Below are 25,321 nucleotides of genomic sequence, written 5' to 3'. Positions count from 1 at the left end.
AGTAACACTTCTGACAGTCTGCATCCACCTACAGCTCCAGAGATCAATCTTAGGGGTCACAAGACAGTTTACATGACAGCAACGAAGAAAGGAGAACACATTCATCTTGTTTTTGCTCTTGTCTTGTGAGATTCGGAATTGTTTGAATATTCTAGTCAAACTCTCTATATCTCAATGCCAATAAAACTGAATTAATTTTATTTGGACCACAGTATTTGACCAACATTATATCTTCTCATCTTGGCCTTTTAACTTCTTCTGGTTCACCAGTCAATTCAGGATTTAAGTGAGACAATTAAATCAATGACTTCGGTAAATTAGGCTTAGTGTTTGAAAAGAATGAACCAAACATCTCTCTATATTTTTCAATTGTCATTATTTATTGCTTCATGAACTACACATGCTCACTTTTCTATTACATACAAATAACAAGTAAATACATGATGTATACAACTTGGTTGCAAATTAACCATCAACATCAAATATCAGATGAAATAACCTGCATTAAATACATCCGTATCTGGCACCCTGCGTCACCCTGCATCACTCTCTGGCAGCTTGTGTCACTCTGTGTCACTCTCTGGCAGCTTGTGTCACCCTGCGTCACTCTCTGGCAGCTTGTGTCACTCTGCGTCACTCTGCGTCACCCTCTGGCAGCTTGTGTCACTCTGCATCACCCTGCGTCACCCTCTGGCAGCTTGTGTCACTCTGCGTCACCCTGCGTCACTCTGCGTCACCCTGCGTCACTCTCTGGCAGCTTGTGTCACCCTGCGTCACCCTCTGGCAGCTTCTGTCACTCTGCGTCACCCTGCGTCACTCTGTGTCACCCTGCATCACTCTCTGGCAGCTTGTGTCACCCTGCGTCACTCTGCGTCACCCTCTGGCAGCTTGTGTCACCCTGCGTCACCCTGCGTCACTCTCTGGCAGCTTGTGTCACTGACACAGACTGCCGCTGAGTGACGCAGACTGCCGCTGAGTCACGCAGACTGCCGCTGAGTCACGCAGACTGACGCTGAGTCACGCAGACTGACGCTGAGTCACGCAGACTGACGCTGAGTCACGCAGACTGACGCTGAGTCACGCAGACTGACGTTGAGTCACGCAGAGGTGCCAGTGCCACAAGAAGGATCTCGCTGTCTCTCAAATATCTTTGCCTTGTTACAGTGACATGAATAAAAAAAACATGGTGTTTAATGTGCTGTCATTTATCAGACCTTCCCTTTGGGCACATGAGCAGCAACCTCTGAATTATTGCTTTTGTATTCTTACTTATGTAATACAGATGATATCAATTAAAATGTCTAAAAATGAAAGGCCAGTCTAAAAAAATATAATTATTATTTTTTCATGTATTTATTTCAGATGAATGGCTGCGTATGTAAACAGAATCCTTTGGTTGAAAACAGAGGAACAATCGTAAATGTAGGACATCAAGAGAAGGACTGTTGCAAATGCTGAACATTTATTTTTATTTATGACAAACCAAAAGTTCCTTGTTGATACGTAACAAAGAAATAGTGATTTTGGATTCACTGTTGACCCTTAAAATTGAATAATATTTCTTTTTGTTTTTTACCCCAGAAAGCAATGACAAAACCCCTCCGTTCTACTCTGCTGGCCCCTCCTCAGGCGATGGTTCGTACTGTATCAGCTGGAAAACGATATTAATGCAGAGGTTAGAGGTCACAGTAGCAGCAGCACACTCAAACACGGTTATCTGGTTATCTGTAAATGTGGACTTTTACTAACATCTCACCCTGTTTCTCAGATCTTTGTTCTCCCCCATGAGAATGTTGCATTTCTGTTGCAGGTCAGCCAGCTCCATGCGAAGAGCCTCAGCGTCCGCTGACTCTGGACCAGTCGCATCGAGCTGAAGCTTTATGAAACTGTGCCGGGGGTTAAGGTCAACGTCTGTTTACAGGTTTTAAAAGCCATATTCCAGCTGATTGGCTGTGTATCTCCCCAGCAGTATTGCTGACATTTCAAACATACCTACATGCTTTCAAAGGGGAAATACTGTGCTTTATATTCACTGACTGTGTGATAAATCTGTAAAACACTGAAAACTTTTTCCAGGAATTATATTGCTTCCTTGTCTGGAAATCTTGGAAGGTCCAAGTCTTCTATTCTTAAATGTATGCCATCAAGGAGAACTGCCATTGCATTTACAGGTTAAAGTGCATGTGGAAAAGGGGGCTTGTAACGGCAAAGTTTGAGTCTTTCCCATTTCTGTTGCCATGTTAGCTGTAGGACTATTACAACAGGGACCACAACTCTTCTCAGATAGTTCCCGGAGGAAACCCTGAAGAAGTTCAACTCAAAGCAGACACAAGGCCTTCTGGTTTTAATAAGCTGGATATTATTTGGTCTATATATTTCATCAAATGTACCATAATAGTTGACCAAACTAATCCGCTTGATTTCATCATTAAAGGCACAGAAACACTCGTGTATTACCCCTAAACGTTATATAATGCTGTCCACGTGAGAAAAGGATACTCCAGTGCGTTGTCGGGTTTGTCATTCTCTTCATAAAGTGCCACTAAAACTGCAAGAAGACAAATGAAATGGCAATAAAGCAGCGCAGGGATATCGGTGGAGAGTGAGCGCATGCGTGGGTTAAACACCTTGTATTGGTTGCACGATTAGCGTTACATGCTAATAAAATAAGGTCTCCCAATGCATTGTGTACATACCGCTGGTTATAGTGTCAAGGACTCCCGATTTTTCTAGATATCTTCTAAATTGTTCTCGCTTCGATTCTGAGGCCTGAAACACAAGACAAATATTTTTGAGTGAAGGCTACACATAGGTTTGCAAAACACTGCTTCGTGGTTTCATCCACGGGCGAAATAATTGTGGTTAAATAACTACACTTGTGCCTTTAACGTTAGCTTCATCCCAACAAGCAGGGGGCACATTGGTGTTATGCTAGCTAGCTAGCTAGCTAGCGCTTTACAACAGCAACTATAACATTTAGCTAGTAACAATAACAGCTAGCTACAGAAAGTATGTCACCAAATACTCACTCGGTAGTGGGCCATGGCTGCGACGATACCTGTATAATTTACAGGTGCCTTAAAACGGCTGACTTGTGGTTGGTGATTCAATGACGTCAGCTGGATTGTATGTTTGCTTCAACATACAGGACATTCGTTGCCATAACAACACATTTAAACAGCTGCCGGAAATTACTTCCTTCTTCTTCTTCTTTTTTGTTTTTTGGCGGATGGCATCCAGAAATTACTTCCTTGTGGGCTAGCTTTAATTTGTCGAACAGCCCACTTAAATGAAGAAATACGACTGGACAGCTGTGAAAAGAAATTTGAAATTATTTGTTTTATATTTATTTTTTAGAACAAGCTAACGGAAGCTTGAGCACGAGAGGAAGGCGGGCCCGGCGTTGGTCACGTGCTCCAACGTCACATCCCAAGAGTCGATCTATAGACCATGAGCTGTCTTAACTGGACAGCCTAAAGGCAGTCCACTCTTTTATAGATCTACGTTTCCGCAAAGCTTTGCTCATGTGACTGTTCAACACAACACAACTCGCCTCACCGGCTGAGATAAAGACATTTTAGATGCTACGTTACATGTTTCATTAATTTTTACTTTCATGCCTTCTTAACTAAGTGTCTGGTTTAAAACATCTTCACAAGGTAAGATGTATTTGCGGAAATATCCGTACAAGTTGTTGTTAAACATGAATACACCAGTTATAGCTAGTTGAGCTGTATAGCTGCAGTTATATAACAACGTCACTGTACTTACCTAGCAGGTTCAGGTTGACGTCATGTCATGTGCGGTCTTATGCTAACACGGAGCTGTACAGGGTTAATGTTATATACACACGGCACATAACAGATACTAACTAAGACATTCACCAATAATTGATGATTTTCTTGTTAAACTAGCTTAAAATGTAATGATAATGTTATGCCTTATATACATTACAGGTTGCTCTTGGTATTTCCTGATGTTTTTCTTTCATTTATAGACAAAGACATTTCGCACTTTAATTTCCACTTGTTTTATTATATTTAAATTTACAGTACATTAGATTTTACAGTATTTACACACATTTGACAGTGTTGTGGTGTTCTTTAGTGTAGCGAGACCTAATTATCAAACCAGTTTTCTCAGTTTCATGTCATAATTTGTTATGCTGTTTGCTTGAATATAACCAATCTAATAACATTACTTTGGGCTCTGGTAACTTTTAGTTTATCTTAATAATATAAATCATTTACCAGTTAATCGACCATGATACATAGTAATTGTTAGAGGATGGATGTTTAAGCCCTTATTTATTTAGATATGTGTTGACAATGGGACTTAAAAATGCCACTTGAAAACTTAAAATGTTTCCACAGTAATTGACCTTTTCATCCCAAGTTCACCCCGGACAAGGAGAAAGAAAAGGGACATTTTAGTTACATAATGCATTAATTGCTTCAGACGTTTTTCTGAGGATCTCATGAGAGGCTCACGCATACACTCGCTTGCAGACATGAGTCACATGGGAATGGTTAAAAAACATGCTTTGTCAGACAGACAAACTTGCAACGTAGCCCAAATTAATATATAAGAGATGCTCAATATGTCGGTCATCGTATCGATATCTGTAAAGACCTGTAAATAATCAGTAAAGACATTTTAAAATGTGCCAAAATAAATGCTACGTGTCATAATAATAATAACCTTTATTTGTGTCAAATCTTTAAAACTGAGATTTGCAACTTTAAAATACACAGAAAATGTAACAATACCGAGTAAGTCCAGAAAAACACTCAAATCACTTGAAATTTAACGGAAACATATAGAAGAAAATGTAAAAAAAAAAAAAAAAAAGGTCAATGAAATAAGAAAACAACTTGAGAAGGAAATCATTTTTCGAAGCATTTCTTTTGAAAATCGATTAAGTTGACAGTCAGAAAATTAATCTGTAACGATATTTTACTTCTCACTATTTTCCAAAATGGTATAGACCAGGGGTTACTAATAGGCGGACCGCCTTTTATTATATTATAGAGCGCTTTTATTTCGACCGGCACAGCTTTTCCAGCCTTTACGGCACTCGTTCAGCGGTCCAGGAAACACACCGACCAATTACATGAGTTGTAAATCGTATACTGTATGTGTATTCCTATAAGCGCAACTACAGTGACATTTGCACACACACAGGAGAGAGACAACAGTTGGAGAAGTACGTGAGTCAGAGAAGTTATTTCACATGGTGTTCTCTAAGAAGGCAAGGCAAGTTTATTTGTAAAGCACATTTCAACAACAAGGTAATTCAAAGTGCTTCACATAAAACCATTAAAAGCATCAAAACATAAGGCAAAAGAAAAGGAGATTTAAAAACAATTAAAGAAACTGTAAGAAATAAAATTCAGTAGTAAAATGCAGAAATGCAGGAAATTGATTAATATATGAATTGAACGTGGTTCAATTAAAGGCAGCAGCAAACAGAAAAGTCTTCAATCTTGATTTAAATGAGCTGAGGGTCTCAGCAGACCTGCAGCTTTCTGGGACTTTGTTCCAGATATGTGGAGCAGAAAAACTGAACGCTGCTTCTCCATGTTTAGTTCTGACTCTGGGAACAGAAAGTAGACCGGTCCCAGACGACCTGAGGGGTCGGGATGGTTCATAAGGTAGTAGCAGATCAGAGATGTATTTTGGCCCTAAAGCATTCAGTGCTTTGTAAACCAACAGCAGGATTTTAAAGTCAATTCTTTGTTGGACAGGAAGCCAGTGCAAAGACCTCAGAACTGGAGTGATGTGATCCACCCTCCTGGTCTTAGTGAGGACTCGAGCTGCAGCGTTCTGAATCAGCTGCAGCTTTCTGACGGACTTTTTACAGAGACCTGTAAACACACCGTTACAGTAGTCCAGTCTGCTGAAGATAAATGCGTGGACAAGTTTTTCCAAATCCTGTTGAGACATAAGTCCTCTAATCCTTGATATGTTCTTCAGGTGATAGTAGGCTGATTTTGTAATTGTCTTGATATGGCTGTTCAGGTTGAGGTCTGAATCCATAACTACACCTAGATTTCTGGCTTGGTTTGTGGGTTTTAACATCAGTGACTGAAGCTGAGCGGTGATTTTCAATTGTTCGTCCTTGGTACCAAAAACAATTACTTCTGTTTTATCTTTGTTTAATTGAAGAAACTTCTGGCACATCCAGTTGTTGATTTGTTCAATGCAGTTACCCAGCCCTTGTATGGGATTATAGTCCCAGAAGAGATCTGAACAGAGAGACCAGAGAGAGAGTCTTTAACCAAGAATGGACAGACTCGTATATCTTCATTCTTCCTACAGGCAGTTCAAAACCAGTATGTCTCATATGTTCAGAGACCATGGAGTGAGTTTAGAAGCGGTAATGTGAAGCACCACTACGAGACAAAGCACACATTTTTTGAGCAAACGTACCCACTCACATCCGAAATGAAGGTACAAAAAATAAACGATCGAAGAGACCGAAATGATCAGAATCCTAACACATTAATTTACTGTCCAACAATGATGTTAACAGAGAGGAATAGAGCTGAAACAAGTGGTTTAATAACCGCAATAAAAGTCCCTGCACATACATTTCTCTTGTTAGAAGATGAAAATGATATGCATATCGTGGCTGTTTTGATTGACCACTTCACACCTCACAATTTAAAGCTGCAGGGCAAAGACAGTTCAGTTAAATTCATTTAAGTACTTAAAATTGTACTATTTTAAGAGTCACATTTTTCAAAAGCTTACTGATATGTATTTTATTTTTTAATTCAGCCTACATTTTACTTGAAATAAGAGAACATTTATTTATTCTTAGAGTATATATTATTTATAATTACTCCAGTTCAATTTGAAATCTGACAATAAATGTTGTTTAGATTTTATTCAATTGAACTTTCTTTATTTGATTTGACAGTCAGATGTTGACTACATACAGACGTTATACAACTGTTGGCTACTTCAATATACATGGGACTAAATCATAGAGCAAGTTAAGACATTATTTGGTGTTCCGGACCTTTGGATGAGGAAATTCTCTCTAACTGGACCTCACTGAACTTTAAGTGAATACCCCTGGTATAGACCAAAGGATTAATTGCTTAATTGAGACAATAATCATTAGATTAATCCACATAAATGTCCTTCAAGTACAGTCACTCACTCGCTCCTCTTTTCCTTGTATGTGCTGACAAATACGTTTTGTAGAGGTTTCAAAGCTAGGCTGCATATTAGGTAAAGTTAGGATCAAAGTTTTGGGTAGTTGATGTTCCTCAGACAATATGTATTGACCTGAAATGTGAAAATCATTGAGATTGATGAGACAGATGAGCTGTAGTGATAACCAAAGGTTCATGTAACTGTTTTGTAGTGGCCATTTGTCGGCTAAATCAAACTTAAACAAATAATAATCAAACGCCACTGATGCACCGTGGTCGGTATCCTTACGCAGCCAGAAGAGAGTAAAATGTCCAAGCAGGATTCCATTTTTGTGTATTTATTAAATAAAGCCAATAAAACAAGCAAACAAACTTCTGTCGTGCTGTCTCTCCTGTCCTGTGTAGCTGGTAAAAACTATATGCCCACCCCGGTGCATGCTGGTCCTACCTTTCTCCTCGTTTAAATAGCAACAGGTGCCCACAGTAATTACCCAAAAAATAATATAACTAAACAAATTACTATTAAAGAGAAAAATAATCTTAATATATGAAACATCTACAATAATTAAACAATACTACTTATAAATGAAATAACAAACTACAATATCAAATAAATAGCTCCAACATTCCGGCCCCTAATTGTGCATAATATCACAATTATTATTCTCAAACGAGCTATTCCTACAATAAACATGACCTAAAGTTAATCTTCTTCTTGACACTGTAACAGCCCCGGGGTGGTCAGGGGTGTTACTGGACAATATGCAATACTTATAAAGACACGGAGACTTAAAGACGTGGCAATCAAATACTTTACTGGGGTATTGGAAACGACACAGCAGCCACACAGCCAATACAAGTCCGTTAAGCAAGAGAAGGGTCTAGGTGCAGTTCCGGGGTCTGATACACAAGGCGCAATTCTCGTACGGTCCAGGGATGGGGCAGGGGCGTCGTTCTCCTCCAAGCAGGGGTCAGTAGCCGGGGGCAATCCAGTTGGGGTAGTCTTCCGTTCCAGGGTCGTTGGCTAAGTAGTCTCACAATATCTCACCGTCTTGAATGGTTTCACCTAAGTTACTTCCCCCGACTTCACATCTTCCTTCTCCTTTTATATCCGCCCATGAAGCTCCCCTGGCCGGCTCTCTCAGGTGTGCCTTGTTGCGCTGATTGCCTGCTGGCACTAAGGGGGCGTGTGCAAAGTGCAATCCATTTCTCTCTGGTCGTCTGTAGTATCTTCCTGCCATCACTACTCCCTGGGCTCGCCCACCCCGGCTGCCACACACCCCCCCCCTTAAATCTGACCTGGGGGGAGGACTGCTCCAGGAACACCAGGCGTCCCTGCGGGACAAGGCATCGGCGTTTCCGTGAGCGGCACCGGATCTGTGGACGACAGAGAAGGCATAGGGCTGCAGAGACAGAAACCAGCGGGTGACCCGGGCGTTATTTTCTTTATTTCTCGACATCCATACCAATGGGGCATGGTCGGTGACCAGAGTGAACTTTCGTCCCAATAAGTAATATTTGAGCTCGCCCAGGGCCCACTTGATGGCTAGGCATTCTTTTTCCACTGTGGAATATTTCTGTTCCCTGGGCAAGAGTTTTCTGCTGATGTAGGTTATCGGGTGTTCCTCACCATTTTGTACTTGGGCCAGGACGGCGCCTACCCCGGTCTCTGATGCGTCGGTCTGGACCACCAACGGTTTCTCAAAGTCCGGGGTCACCAACACTGGTTCTGAACACAGCACCCTCTTGAGGTTCTCGAAGGCCTCCTCTGTCTCTGCTGTCCACTGGATCCGCTCTGGCAGCCGGTTTCCTGTTAGGTCCGTCAGGGGAGCTGCAAGGGAGGAAAAGTGGGGGACAAATCGCCTGTAATAGCTCGCCAGTCCAATAAATGCCCTTACTTGTTTCTTGGTGCGGGGGCGGGGCCATTCCCGGATCGCCTCGACCTTCCCTACCTGGGGCTTGACGCAGCCTCGCCCAATGGTGTACCCCAGGTAATCCGCATCTCGGAGGCCGAGGCGACACTTTTTGGGGTTAGCTGTTAGCCCCGCTCCCCTCAGGGCTCGGAGCACGGCGTCGACCCGACGCAGGTGGGTCCCCCACTCCTCCCCATGTACGACGATGTCGTCTAGGTACGCCGCGGCATACTCTCGGTGGGGCCGAAGGACTTGGTCCATCAGCCTCTGGTAGGTAGGTGGGGCCCCGTGGAGACCGAAGGGGAGCCGTTTGTACTGGTACAGCCCCTCGGGGGTGGCGAAGGCTGTCTTCTCTCTGGCCTCGGGGGCCAAGGCCACTTGCCAGTAGCCCTTCGTGAGGTCCAGGGTGGTAATGAATCTGGCACTCCCTACCCGTTCGATCATCTCGTCCACTCGTGGCATCGGGTAGGCGTCGAATTTGGAGATCTGGTTGAGCTGGCGGAAGTCATTGCAGAACCTGACTGAGCCGTCAGGTTTGGGGACGAGGACGATGGGGCTACACCACTCGCTTCTGGAGGGCTCGATTATGTCCGCCTGCAACATTTTGCGTACCTCTGTCTCAATGGCGGTCCTCCTGGCTTCTGGCACCCGATACGGCCTGAGACGTACCTTCTTCCCAGGTTCGGTATGTATGTGATGGTGGATGAGGTCGGTGTACCCCGGCTCTGGGGAGAAGACGTCCCGGAATCGGTCCACTAGCTCGCGGAGGTCTTGCTTTTGGCTGGGGGTCAGCTGCTCTCCCATGGGGACCTCTACTGCCTCCGTCTTTCCTGTGGTGGGAGGGGAAGAGAGAGAGAGGGAAAATAGGGCCTCACGGGCCACCCATTTTTTTAGCAGGTTAATGTGATACACCTTTGTTGGATGTCGTCGCCCTGGTTGTCTTACCCTGTAGTTCACTTCTCCTATTTTTTCCATTATTTCATAGGGTCCATTCCACCGAGCCAGGAATTTGCACTCAGATGTGGGGACTAATACCAGGACTCGGTCCCCCGGGCTAAATTCTCTGGGCTGGGTTCCCCTATTGTAGACCCGGGCTTGGGCAGTCTGGGCCTCGGCCATGTGTTCTCGAACCATCGGCCAAATTGTTGCCATTCTCTCTCTTACCTCTTCCACGTGTTCCACCAGCGTACGGTGGGGTGATGGCTGGTGTTCCCAGGCCTCTTTGGCCAGGTCGAGGAGTCCCCGGGGCCGTCTTCCGTACAACAGCTCGAAGGGGGAAAATCCCGTGGAGGCCTGGGGAACCTCACGAATGGAGAACATGAGGAAAGGGAGCAGCTGATCCCAATTACGTCCGTCTGCCTCCATGGCTTTCCGGAGCATCCGTTTCAGGGTCTGATTAAACCTCTCTACTAGGCCGTCTGTCTGCGGGTGGTATACCGACGTTCTTAACTGGTTTACCTTCATTAGCCCGCACAGGTCCCTCATGATTCTTGACATGAAGGGGGTCCCCTGATCAGTCAAGATCTCGTCCGGGATGCCTACACGAGAAAATAACATCATTAATTCCCTGGCAATACCTTTGGTGGCCATGGTCCGAAGGGGAATGGCCTCTGGGTAGCGAGTGGCGTAATCCAGCACCACCAAGATGTACTGGAATCCCTTACTGGACCTGGGGAGGGGTCCCACCAAATCCATCGCAATCCTACTGAAGGGAATTGAAATAATGGGTAAGGGGATCAGCGGATTGCGATGGTGCGGCTGGGGGGCGACCCGCTGGCAGTCAGGACAGCTCCGGCAGTAGTCCTCCACCGTTTTTTTCACCCCGGGCCAGTAAAACCGGGCCTTGATTCTGTCCAGGGTTTTCTCCACCCCCAGGTGGGCCCCCAACAGGTGGGTGTGGGCCATCTGGAGCACCACCGACACAAAAGGGCGGGGCACCAATAACAACTCAAGGGGTGCCCCGTCCTTCATTACCACTTGATACAACAAATTAGCTTTAATGGCAAAGTGAGGGTAAATTATTTGTCTTACCCCATCCATGGGTTTGCCGTCCACCACGGACACCTGTCGCAGGGCATTTTGGAGGTTGGCGTCCTCCAGCTGGGCGGTCCCGAAGCGTCCCGCTAGAGGGGCAGGCAGGGGTTGGTCCTCGGGGTTTAGTGGGAACAAATCAGCCCAGGCGTCCTCACTGGCCTGGCTTGGATCCCTTTCTTCGGGGGCTGGAAGAGGGTCCTCCTCCCTGGCTGGACGAATGGCGGCTTCCGCGGCCCGGACGGCGGCGCTGGCGGCGCCTTCTGAGAGGGGGGACGTGGAGCTCAGGGGGTCGGCCCCCTGGAACCCACACAACTTTCCTGGCGTGCGGTGCGGTTTTCGTGGTGGGGCTTTCTTCCCGTTGGCCAGGCCTCTCCATAGCCCCGGGAAGACAGTGGAGTCCCTTCCGATCAGGAGGTCCACCGGTAGGTCGGGTACCACCCCTGCCGGTCCGGTGCTCTTCCCCTGGGTGGTGTGAAGCTCTAGGATCGCGGTGGGGTAGTCTCTGGTCTCCCCGTGAATACAGGTGACTGATACTGTACTTTTCAGATAGGGTAGCTCGACGAAGTCGGGGCGGACGAGGGTGACGGCGCTGCCGGAGTCGACCAGGGCGGTCGCGTCATGCCCGTTCGCTCGTACTGGGGTGAGTGGGGCCAAATCGCCCTGTTGGGCCCAACAGGTGGTCAGTAGTCCACAGGGGTGACTAGTCTCGCTAGCTGTGGGCATGGGGGCGTCCCCCCGCTGTGGGCAGTTCCAGGCAATATGTCCCATCTCACCACAGTCATAACACCTGCGGGTGTCGGGGGTTAACAGGGATCTGCGCTGGGGGGTGTCCACGGGAGGGGTCCTCATGGCCGGCTCTCGTGGGGAATCTCCATGTTTCAACAGTCGGGGCCGGGTGGCTATTTCCATCTTGGGCGGTCTTCCCCCACGCACCAGAGCCTGCGCCGCTTGCCAGCCCTCCATTACCTCAGTCAGTTCCTCGAGACTGCGGGGATTTTTTTGTCCTGCCAATTTTTTTGCTTCAAACGGTAATGACCTCAGTAATTTATCCATGATTACCCGATCAAGGGGGGAAAATGAGAGGGGCTCCGACATCAGCCAGGCGGTAGTGATCCGCGTGATATCATATAGTTGCGCTCTTGGAGAGAGGGTGGCATCATAATTCCACTCATGAAATCGCTGCGCTTTTGTCAGAAGAGTCACCCCGCTACGCTGAAGCACTTCCTCCTTCAGTGCTGCGTAGGTGACGGGTGAAATATTGGCTAGGTCTTGGTAAGCCCGTTGCGCGGTGCCCGTCAAAAAAGGAGCGATCAAGTCTGCCCACCGTTCCTCGGGCCATTGTTCACGTTTTGCAGTGATTTCGAAAGTCAGAAGGAAAGCTTCCACTTCGTCACTGGCTGTTTGTTTGACCAGGAAGCGCGAGGGATTCACTCGCTCCAGTCGTTTCACTTCCTGTTGGTTGGTTTGCAACTCCATATATTTTTCCATTTGCTGGTGGTGTTGGTGTTGTGTTTGCTGTTGAAGTTGCAGCATTTGTACTTGCAGCTGCAGTGCCTCTTCGTGCCTCCTCTGAGTCTCCGCATTGCTGGCTATGAGACCTGCGAGAAGCTCCTGCACAGGGTTGGGCGCGGACATTTTGATGTCGATACGACGCGTAATATAAATATTAGATATTGTCCAGAAGCCGGTTAGATTGCCCACATTCTCCACCAATGTAACAGCCCCGGGGTGGTCAGGGGTGTTACTGGACAATATGCAATACTTATAAAGACACGGAGACTTAAAGACGTGGCAATCAAATACTTTACTGGGGTATTGGAAACGACACAGCAGCCACACAGCCAATACAAGTCCGTTAAGCAAGAGAAGGGTCTAGGTGCAGTTCCGGGGTCTGATACACAAGGCGCAATTCTCGTACGGTCCAGGGATGGGGCAGGGGCGTCGTTCTCCTCCAAGCAGGGGTCAGTAGCCGGGGGCAATCCAGTTGGGGTAGTCTTCCGTTCCAGGGTCGTTGGCTAAGTAGTCTCACAATATCTCACCGTCTTGAATGGTTTCACCTAAGTTACTTCCCCCGACTTCACATCTTCCTTCTCCTTTTATATCCGCCCATGAAGCTCCCCTGGCCGGCTCTCTCAGGTGTGCCTTGTTGCGCTGATTGCCTGCTGGCACTAAGGGGGCGTGTGCAAAGTGCAATCCATTTCTCTCTGGTCGTCTGTAGTATCTTCCTGCCATCACTACTCCCTGGGCTCGCCCACCCCGGCTGCCACAACACCTACAACAAAAAGAAAGATTAGAGAGAGAGAGAAAATAGAGGTCGAGAAAACATCAGTCCATGATGTTTAGTCTGCTGCTTCCAAAAGCAGACAGAGCTTCGTCACCGGCCTCTCCAGAATGCTGGTCCTGGTTTGAAGTCGCACAGACCGCACCAGCCCCTTTGTATCTGGTCTTGCCTCCAAAACTTTCCCCATCATCCAAGATCCTCTTGGAGCTGTGGAGTCCGCAACAAGGACAATGTCTCCAGTAGTGAGGCTTCTTCTTGGCCTTGTTCACTTTTGTCTCTCTTGCATCATAGGCAGGTACTGAGAGATCCATCTCTTCCAGAAGAGTTCAGCCATGTACTGTACTTGCTTCCACCTTTTCTTGATGTATAGATCACTTTGAATGAATAGTCCTGGTGGCATGATTGGTTTGCCCTTTAACATTAGAATGTGGTTTGGTGTGAGAGCTTCAAGGTCATCTGGGTCATCTGTAGACATCACATCAAGATTCACATCAAGTTTAGGCCACTCCTTTGACTGATAGAGAAACTCAGGTCCATTTATCCATCTCCTGCCTTTCAGGAAATCCTCAGCTCTCATTCCTCTTGATGCTTCATCTGCTGGATTATCCTTGGAACCCACATATCTCCACTGATCTACATCTGCTGCTTCTCTGATGAAAGAGGTTCTGTTTGCCACAAAAGTGTGGAATCGTCTGGTTTCACTAGAGATATACTTAAGGACTGTTGTGCTGTCCGTCCAGAAGACCGACTTCTCCAGCTTGAGTTGCAACTCCTTCCGAAGCATTTTATCCACACGAACTGCAAGAACTGCGGCTGTGAGTTCCAGTTGAGGAATTGTGGTCTGCTTTAGTGGGGCAACTCTGGCCTTTCCCAATAGAAATGCAACATGTACTTTATCATCAGTTTCCAATCTCACGTAAGACACAGTTCCATAGCCAACTTGACTGGCATCAGAAAAGTGGTGAAGTTGTGCTGTAGCAGGTTCTCCAAAGTCTCTGGGCTTAATACAGCGGTCCACTTTGAACTCAGACATCCTTTGCAGGTCCTCAAGCCAATTAGACCATTGTTCAGCGAAAGAGTGGGGAATAGCGTCATCCCAACCCAAGTTTCTCCTACAAAGCTCCTGCAGTAACAGCTTGGCTGGCATGCTGAATGGGGCTAGAAATCCCAAAGGGGCATAAAGTGAGCTGACCACTGACAAAATGCCTCTTCTGGTGTTTGGCTGTTGTTGTAGTGATGTCCTGAACTTGAACGTGTCAGTTTCAATGTACCACTCTAGTCCTAGTGCTCGCTCCATTGGAAGTTGGTCTGTATCCAAATCCAGTTCCACCATTTCTTTTGGTATTTTGTCCTCAGCTATTGACAGCAGCACTGTGTGGCTGTTGCTGATCCATCTTGAAAGATTGAATCCTCCTTTATGACAGAGAGCATTCAAATCTTTGATCATTTGCAGTGCCCCCTCCTCTGATGCCATGGATGTCAGGCAGTCATCCACATAAAAACTATGTTTGACTGTATTTGTCACTTCTGGAGGGAAATGTTGGACATTATCATCTGCAGTTCTCCTCAAAGCATAATTTGCACAACTTGGTGAGGATACAGCTCCAAACAGATGTACTTTCATCCGATACTCCAGTGGAGACTGCGCAGTGTCACCATCAAACCACCAGAGGAAGCGGAGAAAGTTGATATGCTTGTTTATTGACGTGATGACCTCAGACCTTGGTTGAAAACTATATATTTGCCTCTTTTTTTTTTTACCTTTGGAACCCGGCCCAGCCCCTGAAAACATATTGGAACGCTTCAGACAAGTATATCGTTCTCAGTTCCTACATTTGTTTGTACAAAAGGTTTTCTGCTGCCAGCAACATCACGAGTCGTCACTCACAGCAGCAGGTGTGAGAAGTGAAACTCTGAACAGTGACTCAGCAGTTATATCCTCTGCTAAAAAAAATGATTACCTCTGGAGACAAATCCACTCTATATAGTATAATAGCACTTAATATAAAGAGTTATTGCTCTGACTAATTATTTCCATTCTATTAGAGCTGAAACTAACGATTATTTCCATTATTGAATAATTGTTTTGTCTATAACATGTCAGGAAACAGTGAAAATACCCGTTATAATATCCCAGAGTTGAAGATGGTGTACATTTTGCAGTTTTAACCAACAGTTGTGAACAGACGTGTATCAATCACAGTATATATTCTGAGGATAGAAGAAGAACAACACAACCAGTCTGTTGTTATTGTGTGACCTTTTTTATTGATTGTTCACAGTTTCATCGAGCTTTATCTTCATCATCTGTCCACCTCGGTCTGAAGTGGATCCATTCTCAGCTTCAGTCAGATTGCAGGTTTGGTGAAACTTTTCCAACATCTCGTGAAATCAGGAAGCGTCCCTGTGTGTTTGTGTGCATCAGTGTTATCAAGCTTCCTGTTAAAATCTGCTGATGTGTCGTGCCGTCTTCCTATATATACATGCCCGTGTCATGTGTTGATCTAGCATCCTCCGTGTTCGTCTTTGTGTTTTTCCATGTCTTCTGATCAGTACCTGTGTCCGTCCAGCAGGTTTCGGGGACACCATGGCTCAGTGACATCATTTTACGGCTTAATATTTCCCGGGTCAGCCGAGTGCCATGTCGCTACCAAGTGGCTGCTCCATCAACTCGGCCCCATTGGACGAGAGCGAGGACAGTGAACCCCTCATCGAGAACGATGCTGGTGTGTGTGCTATATTTGTAGCCAGAAACAATGTATTTAGATCAAGATTTTGGGTTTACAAACATGCCAAAACTCTCAAGACAAGTTCAAAGTTCTTTCAATAGTATTTGTTTTTAAGACTGTAACTAACAGAGCCAGACTTGACTGCCAATTATGATTTTTTAAAATCATTTTCTTTTTTATTTGATCTTTATTTAATTGGTCAGTCTTATTGAGATTAAGGTATCCTTTCCAAAAAATACCTGAACAAGAAATATTCATAAAAACACAATCAGCAAAATAGAAGGAAAACAACTACACAATAAACAGGAATTAAAAACCTAACATCTCCCAGAGGATTGCCAGACTCTAGTTTGAGGGCCGTTTGCGGTTCAATTTAAAAGCTGCATCGTACCTGAAACCAGTTCTGCCAACGTTAGTACATGACAGACGTCTAAAGTTACACAGTTAGTGGATCATTTACTGTAGTTATTATCAGTGGAGAGATTTGGAGGTTGGAAGCTTCAACTTTAGAGCTTTATAAATGAATAACAGGAGATGGTCTTCTTGACTGTAAGTTTGCAAAAAAAGAAAACAGGATGGTTAGTCTCAGATTTACAAATGAACACAATCTAATGCAAATGACTCTTGTGTTGTTAAAACTGGAGTTGGCAGATTATTTGAGGCAAAAATTCATAATAAACTTTCAGCATATTTTAATTCAAGTGGTCCGAGACAAAACTCGAAAATAAAAGTAGAGTAGAGTGAGAGTGGATATCAGTTTAACATTAAAGGGTACACAAAGATCATTTTGTATTTACCCTTAAAGGAGCAGTGTGTAAGATTTAGTGGAATCTATTGGTGAGGTTGCAGATTGCAACTACGGTGGCCTTCGAGGTAATGTAAAAGCGCAAAAGGCCGTCGCTAGATGACGTTATGAAACGCTCATTCTAAGCTAACGAAAACACAGCAATTCTTAGTTTCATGTGATCACACACTAATGAACACAGGCTGGTCCTTCAAAGCACAAAAAAGTGAATTGAAACAATTCATTTTAAAAAGGTCAGGTTTTTTGTTTTGTTTTCGCAGTGTGTTTTTCAGACAACTGAATGTGTTTCTAAAATAGAACCTTCATTCTTAACGTTATCTGAAATATTTGAAATGGTATTCACACAGTCCAGACTACATGTAAAAGTCCTTGTATTCTCTGTGGACAGTGCCTCCCCAGTGCTGCTCGGCTCGCCTCAACCTGGCCTTCCTCATGTTCTTTGGGTTCTCGGTGGTCTACGGTCTCCGTGTCAACGTCAGTGTTGCCATGGTAGCCATGGTGAATAACACCGAATCAGCCCAAAACAGCTCCGTAATCAGTGCCTGTCCACGGCCGGCGGGGTCGGAAAACACCAGTGATGCTTTCCTGCAACCTGTGGGGGTAACAGACAGTTTATACATTTTTACCAATTAACTGATTCTTCAACATGTTACATGTGTGTAGTTTGGGACAAAGCTCTTTTGATAAGTAACCCACTTCAAGATAACATGTCAGTCAGTTTGTTCCTTTAAATAAAGTAAGTTATGTCAGAAATACTCTGCTTATGGGACTGAATAGCGTTAAAAGAAGATAGATAAGAGACACCACAGAGGGGAAATAATGCAGGGACTTCAAGATCAAATGATGTGCATTTTTCCTGATCTCAGATTAATATCCAAATTTTTCCATAAATGAAAGTGGATCTCAATTCTATCCGCTTTGACCCTTTTTACACATTTTTAACAGAGACATATTGTATACCACCTCTATCTACCTTTTCCAGCTGGTGAAAAGTCATCTTACATCAGATGGTAATGTGTGTGGCCTGTCAACACTGTCCGAATGCTTTTTTACCAAAAAACACCTCTTGTCCCAGATCCCCCAGTACCCGTGGGACTCGGAGACTCAGGGCTGGCTGCTGGGGGCCTTCTTCTTCGGCTACCTGTTCACACAGATCCCCGGCGGCTACCTGTCCGGTCACTACGGGGGGAGTATCTTCCTGGGTTCAGGTGTGCTGGGCACCGCTGCCCTCACGATGCTCACCCCTCTGGCCGCCAAGATGGGCATATACTGGCTGTTTGCACTGCGAGCGTTGGAGGGCTTTGGGGAGGTAAGACTGTGTTGAGTTGTGCAGGAGGCTGTGGGGGAATATGATTTACGATGTTGTGCGTTTACAGAGGAACTTAACAGCAATAATAGAGTACTGGACATTTATTTGCTGATAAATCTGTGAGATTGACTATGATTGAGGCTACTCCGGACCAGTTTGACATTTGTATTACTTCTACACAGTATTCATTGAATGTTCAGAAATGTTTCTTCTAAAAATGAATCTGCTGGTTATTGTCTTGGTGATTTGATTCATAGTTTGGTCTAGAAAGTGATCAATTGATTATCATTGTAGTTGTAGATTAATCACTTCCGCTCTATTTTACATCCCAGAAGTATTACTGCAAAAGAAACATTTGAAACCTCTGATTGCTACACATCCACGTTCTATATCGCCATAAAAAACAGGCTGCTGCCTGCCTCTCCGTCTCACTCTCGTCCTGTCTCACCGCCTGTGTCTCCAGGGTGTGACGTACCCCGCCATGATGGCCATGTGGGCTCGGTGGGCTCCTCCTCTGGAGCGCTCTCGCCTGCTGACCCTGTCTGGATCTGGAGGCAATTTTGGGGCCTTTGTGGCTCTGCCTCTCACCGGCTACATCTGCCAAACCTTAGGCTGGCCCGCTGTCTTCTACCTCTGTGGTGAGGGAGGGAAACCCAAATACAATCACATACCTCAGTCAGCCAGGCCACCTCGGCATGTAGTCCGGCTGAGCGGATCCTAATGCGAGCCTCGGAGCGTTCAGACTCGACATGGTCGGATGACAAAAGTGTAACCACGGCCTTAGTCTCTCGCAGAAAAAGATGCCAGGGTGGTAGACGCTGCACAATAATAACAAATTTAAACGTGCAAAAGGTAAAATCTGATATGAATGATTAATATGCATTAGATGTGATCAAATTATAGTAGCTGCTTTATTTAACACACAGAAATCGGTTGTAGTCATTTGTAGAATACTAAGACACAAAAGCAGTGGAGGAAGAAGTACTCGGATCTCCTATTTAAGTAAAAGTAGTAATACCACAGTGTAGAAATACTCTGTTATAAGTAATAGTCCTGCATTCAAAATCTTACTTCAGTAAAAGTACAAATATATTGAAATCAAAATAAACTTAAAATTCCAAAAGTAAAAAAAGTTTTTTAAAGTACTCATTATGTAGGAAGAATCATACATAATATTTAGCTGGTTTATAATTATTGATGCATTCACGTGGAAGCGTCTCTAATATTGCAGCTGGTAAAGGTGGAGCTAATTCTAACTACTTTATATACTAGCTTGTAAATAAAGCTAGTAAAGTCTTATCTTAACATTAACAACGGTAATGTTTTAGCATTGCTCAACAAGAACAATTTGATTTACTTATCTCACTTTGCTACCTGATATTATAGCATTATACAGTATCTCGTTGTGTCATGACAGTGACAATATTACTTTTCCTCTGAGTGTATTTTCAAAATAATAAATAATCCTCTTTGGACAATACATATGGAGCAGTTTGATTTAGTTGTGACATCAGGCATTCAGTGTCAACTCTAAAAGAACTAGCATCTTACCTTTCATTTTTCACCACCATGTCCAATGAAACTCCCTCTCTCTCTCTCTGTGTGTCTCTCTCTCTCTCTTTCGCTCTCTCTGTGTGTCTCTCTCTCTCTCTCGCTCTCTCTGTGTGTGTCTCTCTCTCTCTCTCTCTCCCTCTCTCTCTGTGTCTCTCCCTCTCTCTCTCTCTCTCTCTCTCTCTCTCTCTGTGTCTCTCTGTGTCTCTCCCTCTCTCTCTCTCTCTCTCTCTCTCTCTCTCTCTCTCTCTCTCTCTGTGTCTCTCTGTGTCTCTCCCTCTCTCTCTCTCTCTCTGTGTGTGTCTCTCTCTCTCTCTCTGTGTCTCTCCCTCTCTCTCTCTCTCTCTCTCTCTCTCCCTCTCTCTCTCTCTCTCTCTCTCTCTCTGTGTCTCTCTGTCTCTCTCTGTGTCTCTCTGTCTCTCTCTGTGTCTCTCTCTCTCTCTCTGTGTCTCTCTCTCTCCCTCTCTCTCTCTCTCTCTCTCTCTCTCTCTCTCTCTCTCTCTCTGTCTCTCTGTCTCTCTCTGTGACTCTCCCTCTCTCTCTCTCTCTCTCTCTGTGTCTCTCTCTCTCCCTCTCTCTCTGTGTGTGTCTCTCTCTCTCTCTCTCTCTCTCTCTGTGTCTCTCCCTCTCTCTCTCTCTCTCTCTCTCTCTCTCTGTGTCTCTCCCTCTCTCTCTCTCTCTCGCTCTCTCTCCCTCTCTCTCTCTCTCTCGCTCTCTCTCTCTCTATGTCTCTCTCAGGGGGTGCTGGTTGTCTGTGGGCGGTCTTTTGGTTTGCTTTTGTATCAAATGACCCTCGCACGCACCGTCGAATCAGCGAAGAGGAGAGAGATTACATCATAAACTCCATCGGACCTCAGGTGAACATTTTTTATTTACCTGTGATATGCAGCTCGGGTTTCTCAATCTTGATCTACTTTTTCTGATCAAAAAAAGCAAGTAGTATTGATTAGAAATTACATTCTTCCTAACATTCTATCTTTTTGATTGTATGGAATTGTCATTGATATATATGGATTTTTGGAATTTTTCATCATATACGTGTAGTCAGTGGGCGAACAGTGGGCACGGTTCATTTCATTCACTCAACACCAGTGAAATGCACCGTGAACTACTCTTTTGGTCCCCCTCAGATAGATATTTCAGAGAATATTACAGATCCAAGATGAAACTGACAGAAGGATAGAACTGAGAGACAGAAAAGATGTCTGCTACTTCAGCACCGTGGACAGCGCCATGGATTTATCATGCTGTATCAATGCGCCTTTAATCGCCTACTGTGTGTAGTGCTTTCTCAAGATTCTGTCATTAATCTGCAGGGTACAGGTCATGGCTGGTCCGTGCCCGTGCTGCCCATGCTGCTGTCGGTCCCTCTGTGGACCATCATCATCACCCAGATGTGCTCAAACTGGTCCTACTACACCCTGCTCACCTCCCTGCCCACCTACATGAACGACATCATGCACTTTGACATCAAATCAGTGAGGTTTCGATTTTTTTGTTCTTCAGTTTCTGCTGACTGTGTGATTAAGTGAATACGACCCACAACTGGCTAACCCGCCCCCGTCAAGACACCGATGGGCTAACAAACTGTAGATATAGGATGTGTGTACTAATGGATCTCTTAAAACTGGACACGGACAAGCAACCTGTGATCATCAAATCCTTTTCAGAATAGGACAGCAACTCTGACCAAATATTTCTGTCGCCGTCCAGAATGGGTTCCTCTCCGCTCTGCCGTACCTCGGTGCCTGGTTGTTCTCGATGCTGTCGGGTGTCGCAGCGGACCGCCTCATCGAGAGGAAGGTGTTCAGCATCACCGTCGTACGCAAGCTCTTCACACTCATAGGTAGAAGAAAGTCTGCCGCTTAGATCCTCTGCGTGTATGCACCCTTATCATCTGATATTGACGAGCTCTTTCTTTGGAACTGAGCGTTTAATTCTTCTAGATGCACTCAATTATCTGTCACGAGATGTTTTTAATAGTTTGGTAAGCTAAAAGACTCATTCAGCAGGCAGGTCTACAGTAACAGAGGAGCATGTTGATTGGAGGGAAATTGTTACATGTGAAACAGTGCATTCATTACATATGCATATATACAGGTTTGAGCTACTGCCACTTATAATACTTTTTGCCATTTTTTGAGAGACATATTGCAGGTTTGGAGTGTACTAGATCTGTCTAATGGCTCATAGTAAAGCATCATATTTGGAGTAATTTGACTTTTCGTTGATTTTACCATCTGCCACACTGAAATATTTGTGGCAATAATGTAAACAGAATAATGTAACAATAAGGAATACTTTTTCAGTAAATATTACAAATTATAATCTGATTTACTCCAAATATGAAGGTACTTTTACTCAAGTTAATGTTTAAATGTAGTTTGTGTTTGCTGTGCGAGTATTCTTCCATGATGGTATGGCCACTTGTACTCATAGACTGTATATTAGAAGTGGACGCAGTCACCCATCGGTTTGTGGATTGACATTTTGAGGCCTCGAATTCGGCACTTTGCCCGTCGCCATCTTGTTTTCTTTCGCAACCAGAAGTGATGCATGAGGGTTGAGCTACGGACAACCGAACGTTAAAAAAAGACATTTGTCGGCGACCAAAATGTTACAATGAACTTGCATGAAGTGAAAACACACTGTGAAAGGGTTAAAGTTCAAAGAGAAAAATTTGTTTTTCACTTGTCCACCACACAGGCAGCAGTGTGGTGGTTTCCATGTCTTTGAGTGGAGTAATGCTGCCCTCACCTGGTTTAGAGTCAGTATTGAAAGATGACATACATTTCCAGATACACACTCAGCGAACAGAGTGGTTTATGTTTTATTCATTGTTACAGCTAAAAACAGTGACACCAGTGATGTTTTCTCAACGCGTGCTGGTATTATCTTCTTCTTTTAACATCCACCTCCTCTCTGCAGGTCTGTTGTCTGCTGCAGCTTTCCTCGTGGCTGTGAGTTACGCCGGCTGCAGCCACATCCTCACCGTCACCTTCCTCACACTCTCCACAACCATAGGAGGGGTCACTGCCTCCGGAGTCTACATGAACCAAATAGACATCGCTCCACGGTGGGTGTCACCTTTGATTTGATTTGATTTGATCAAGACTCAGATGTATGAAGAGATATATGATGATGATATATGAAGGGCTTTCAGCTAAATACAGTTGAAAGTAATACTGGAGAAAATGTTTTTCTCTCTCCTGCAGCTATGCAGGACTCCTTCTAGGAATCACCAACACATTCGGGACCATCCCTGGAATCATGGCACCCATCGCTACAGGATACTTTACTGAGGATGTAAGTCTCATCAAAGTGCTGGTGTAACAGAAGTGTAACTCTGTAAAAGTGCATGATTGGGTAGCAACACATATTTGAGGCTTGAGGCCTTCAATGGACGTGAAACAACGTTTAAACAATCACAAGACTCTAAAATTTAAAGTTAAGTTCATTATGAGGAGGACATTAAATTATCTACAGAATTATAGGGATACCACAAAAAAAGTCCAAGGCGTCTTTACGCCTTTTACGTCTTTAGTAAAGGATCTGAATACTTCTCCTCCACTTTTCTTGGACTGTTTTTTTTTATACCCAGACCTTCAAACCAGTAAAAAATTATAAAAACAACTCAAAACAAACTTCCTTCATCACTGAAATGAGCTTTTTTCTCCAGAAACCTCGATCTGTTGTTCGCGTTCTCCTGGCTCTTTAATGTCACACGACACACACAGTACACAACACGCACCGCACATGACGGGTCACTGAAGTGACGCACTACCCTCTTCTCTTCCGGTCGTCAGCGCACCCTGGCAGGCTGGAGAAAGGTGTTCTGGATAGCTGCCGGGATCAACGTCGCCGGTGCTGTCGTCTTCACAATATTCGGCACCGGGAAGATCCAGCCGTGGGCCATCACCGAGGAGGACGGAGCGGAAGCTGAGAAAGACAGGAGCAGGTCCAACTCCACGTAAAGAGTGAATATTCAGACGAAGACACCTCTTACTACCTCTTTAAATGGTATAAATCCTAAGAAATATATGCGGTATTCCCAGTTATCAAACATGAAGAGTGTGAGGAGTGTACAGACATTATTATCAGCCAAGAATAGCACAACATTTATATCAGTGGACCAGGTTAGTTTGATCAAGTTTAAATGTTTGGGATTCTGCAGAGTTTTTAAATCAACAATATCTTGGAAAGTTTCTACTCAGGTGAGCATTTTAACTGATTTTTACAATTACAGTAAACAGTAAAAAAAACAACCACTGCTGGATATTCACTGTGTTTATCAATCATGAATTTATGAATAGTTTACTGTTGTCACAGAAACTACATTTTGTGTTCGACAAATAGTTACATCCTAACCAGTAATACATGCCTTTTACATACAATACAATGCATGGACTATAAAGCACCTCAGGTTGAAAAACAACTCAATTTGTGTACTTTTTTTTGTACTTTTTAACTTGTTCTTGCGCTGTGAATGAGATGGGAGGGTATTTTTCAGGACCAGCCATAACATACCATATGACTTTGAAAGTGGTATTAACCCCTGTTCCTTTAGCTGCTTTGTTTACAGCTGTGTCTGTTTCCTGCCCACTTCTAGCCTGTCCAGTAGGACCCAAAGAAGCACTTCATACAAAAATACAACAAACAGCCTTATAGTTTATAACAGTGCCAATATGTTTGCAAAATAATCTTTCTTGGAGATGTTTTTTGATGATAGATGTTTTTTGATGATAGATGTTTTTATCTTTTGTCTAATCCAGGAAACCAAAGCACCTTCGACTGCCAACAATGCAATGTTTTTTGTAAAAGTGCCATGAACTATGACTTACTTTTTGAGATACTTAATCTCTCACCATTTCTTCAACTACAATAATTGTTGTTTTTGTAGAAAACGGGACTCAACCCTTTTTCGTCATCTCATGCCTACTGTACTGCGATTGTAAAGATATGATGTTTTTAAACAGATGCAATGATGTGTTTTCCTTTTCTGGGCTTTGGAAATGTGTGAGGTTGTACAAAATATGGGAAATATGTTTTCATTCATATTTTATTGTGTGAAGAATCACTTTTACTGAGCAAAATTAAAATCCGTGGCATCTGAGTGGAGTCTCTCTCTGTGTTTCAACATAATATTGAAATGATCGATGTTCCTGTTCTTACTGAACCGATCATGAGGTGATATCATCTTCCTGTGTCCCATCATGACTAAAAATCAGAAGGAGATCAGCAGAGCCAAAATCCTGAGTCCAAATCCTCCAAGGATTTTAGCTCAGCGATACGCAATGTTTCTCTTCGGCCACTAGATGGCACAAGAAACTAAATACCAGCAGTGATCTCTGGGCTCAAAATGTTAATAAAACCCTTTGAATGACAGTTCTTAATCAAAGCAGCTGTTATCGTTGTTACGTTGTATGTATACTACCAGTGGTGGATAGTATTAACATCCTATACTTAAGTAGTAAAAATAGCAATACCACAATTAAAAAATACCCCTTCATTCAGAAAGTTACTTCAGTAAAAG

General features: G+C 44.2%; 2 protein-coding genes across 2 annotated transcripts; one reads left to right on the top strand and one right to left on the bottom strand.

The window, feature by feature from the left end:
- Window positions 1–369: 369 nt before the first annotated feature.
- mycbp (MYC binding protein) lies at window positions 370–3,178 on the bottom strand. The gene is made up of 5 exons (XM_079288628.1): window positions 3,030–3,178; window positions 2,697–2,769; window positions 2,500–2,548; window positions 1,757–1,886; window positions 370–1,651 (listed from the first exon to the last, which is right to left on the bottom strand). Exons 1-5 carry the CDS (start codon window positions 3,042–3,044, stop codon window positions 1,607–1,609), a joined length of 312 nt encoding a protein of 103 aa, XP_079144754.1. The 5' UTR covers window positions 3,045–3,178; the 3' UTR covers window positions 370–1,606.
- Window positions 3,179–3,557: 379 nt separating this feature from the next.
- LOC306791720 (sialin) lies at window positions 3,558–24,815 on the top strand. The gene is made up of 12 exons (XM_079288586.1): window positions 3,558–3,659; window positions 15,677–15,753; window positions 15,968–16,120; window positions 17,317–17,528; window positions 18,004–18,237; window positions 18,701–18,875; window positions 20,527–20,645; window positions 21,105–21,266; window positions 21,502–21,634; window positions 22,717–22,864; window positions 23,004–23,094; window positions 23,595–24,815. Exons 3-12 carry the CDS (start codon window positions 16,036–16,038, stop codon window positions 23,760–23,762), a joined length of 1,527 nt encoding a protein of 508 aa, XP_079144712.1. The 5' UTR covers window positions 3,558–3,659; window positions 15,677–15,753; window positions 15,968–16,035; the 3' UTR covers window positions 23,763–24,815.
- The last annotated feature ends 506 nt before the right edge of the window (window positions 24,816–25,321 follow it).

Source organism: Melanostigma gelatinosum, assembly GCF_949748355.1.
Source record: "Melanostigma gelatinosum genome assembly, chromosome: 17".
Classification (NCBI taxonomy): domain Eukaryota; kingdom Metazoa; phylum Chordata; class Actinopteri; order Perciformes; family Zoarcidae; genus Melanostigma; species Melanostigma gelatinosum.
Note: the sequence above shows the minus strand (reverse complement) of the source record. Positions and strands in the feature narration are given on the sequence as shown.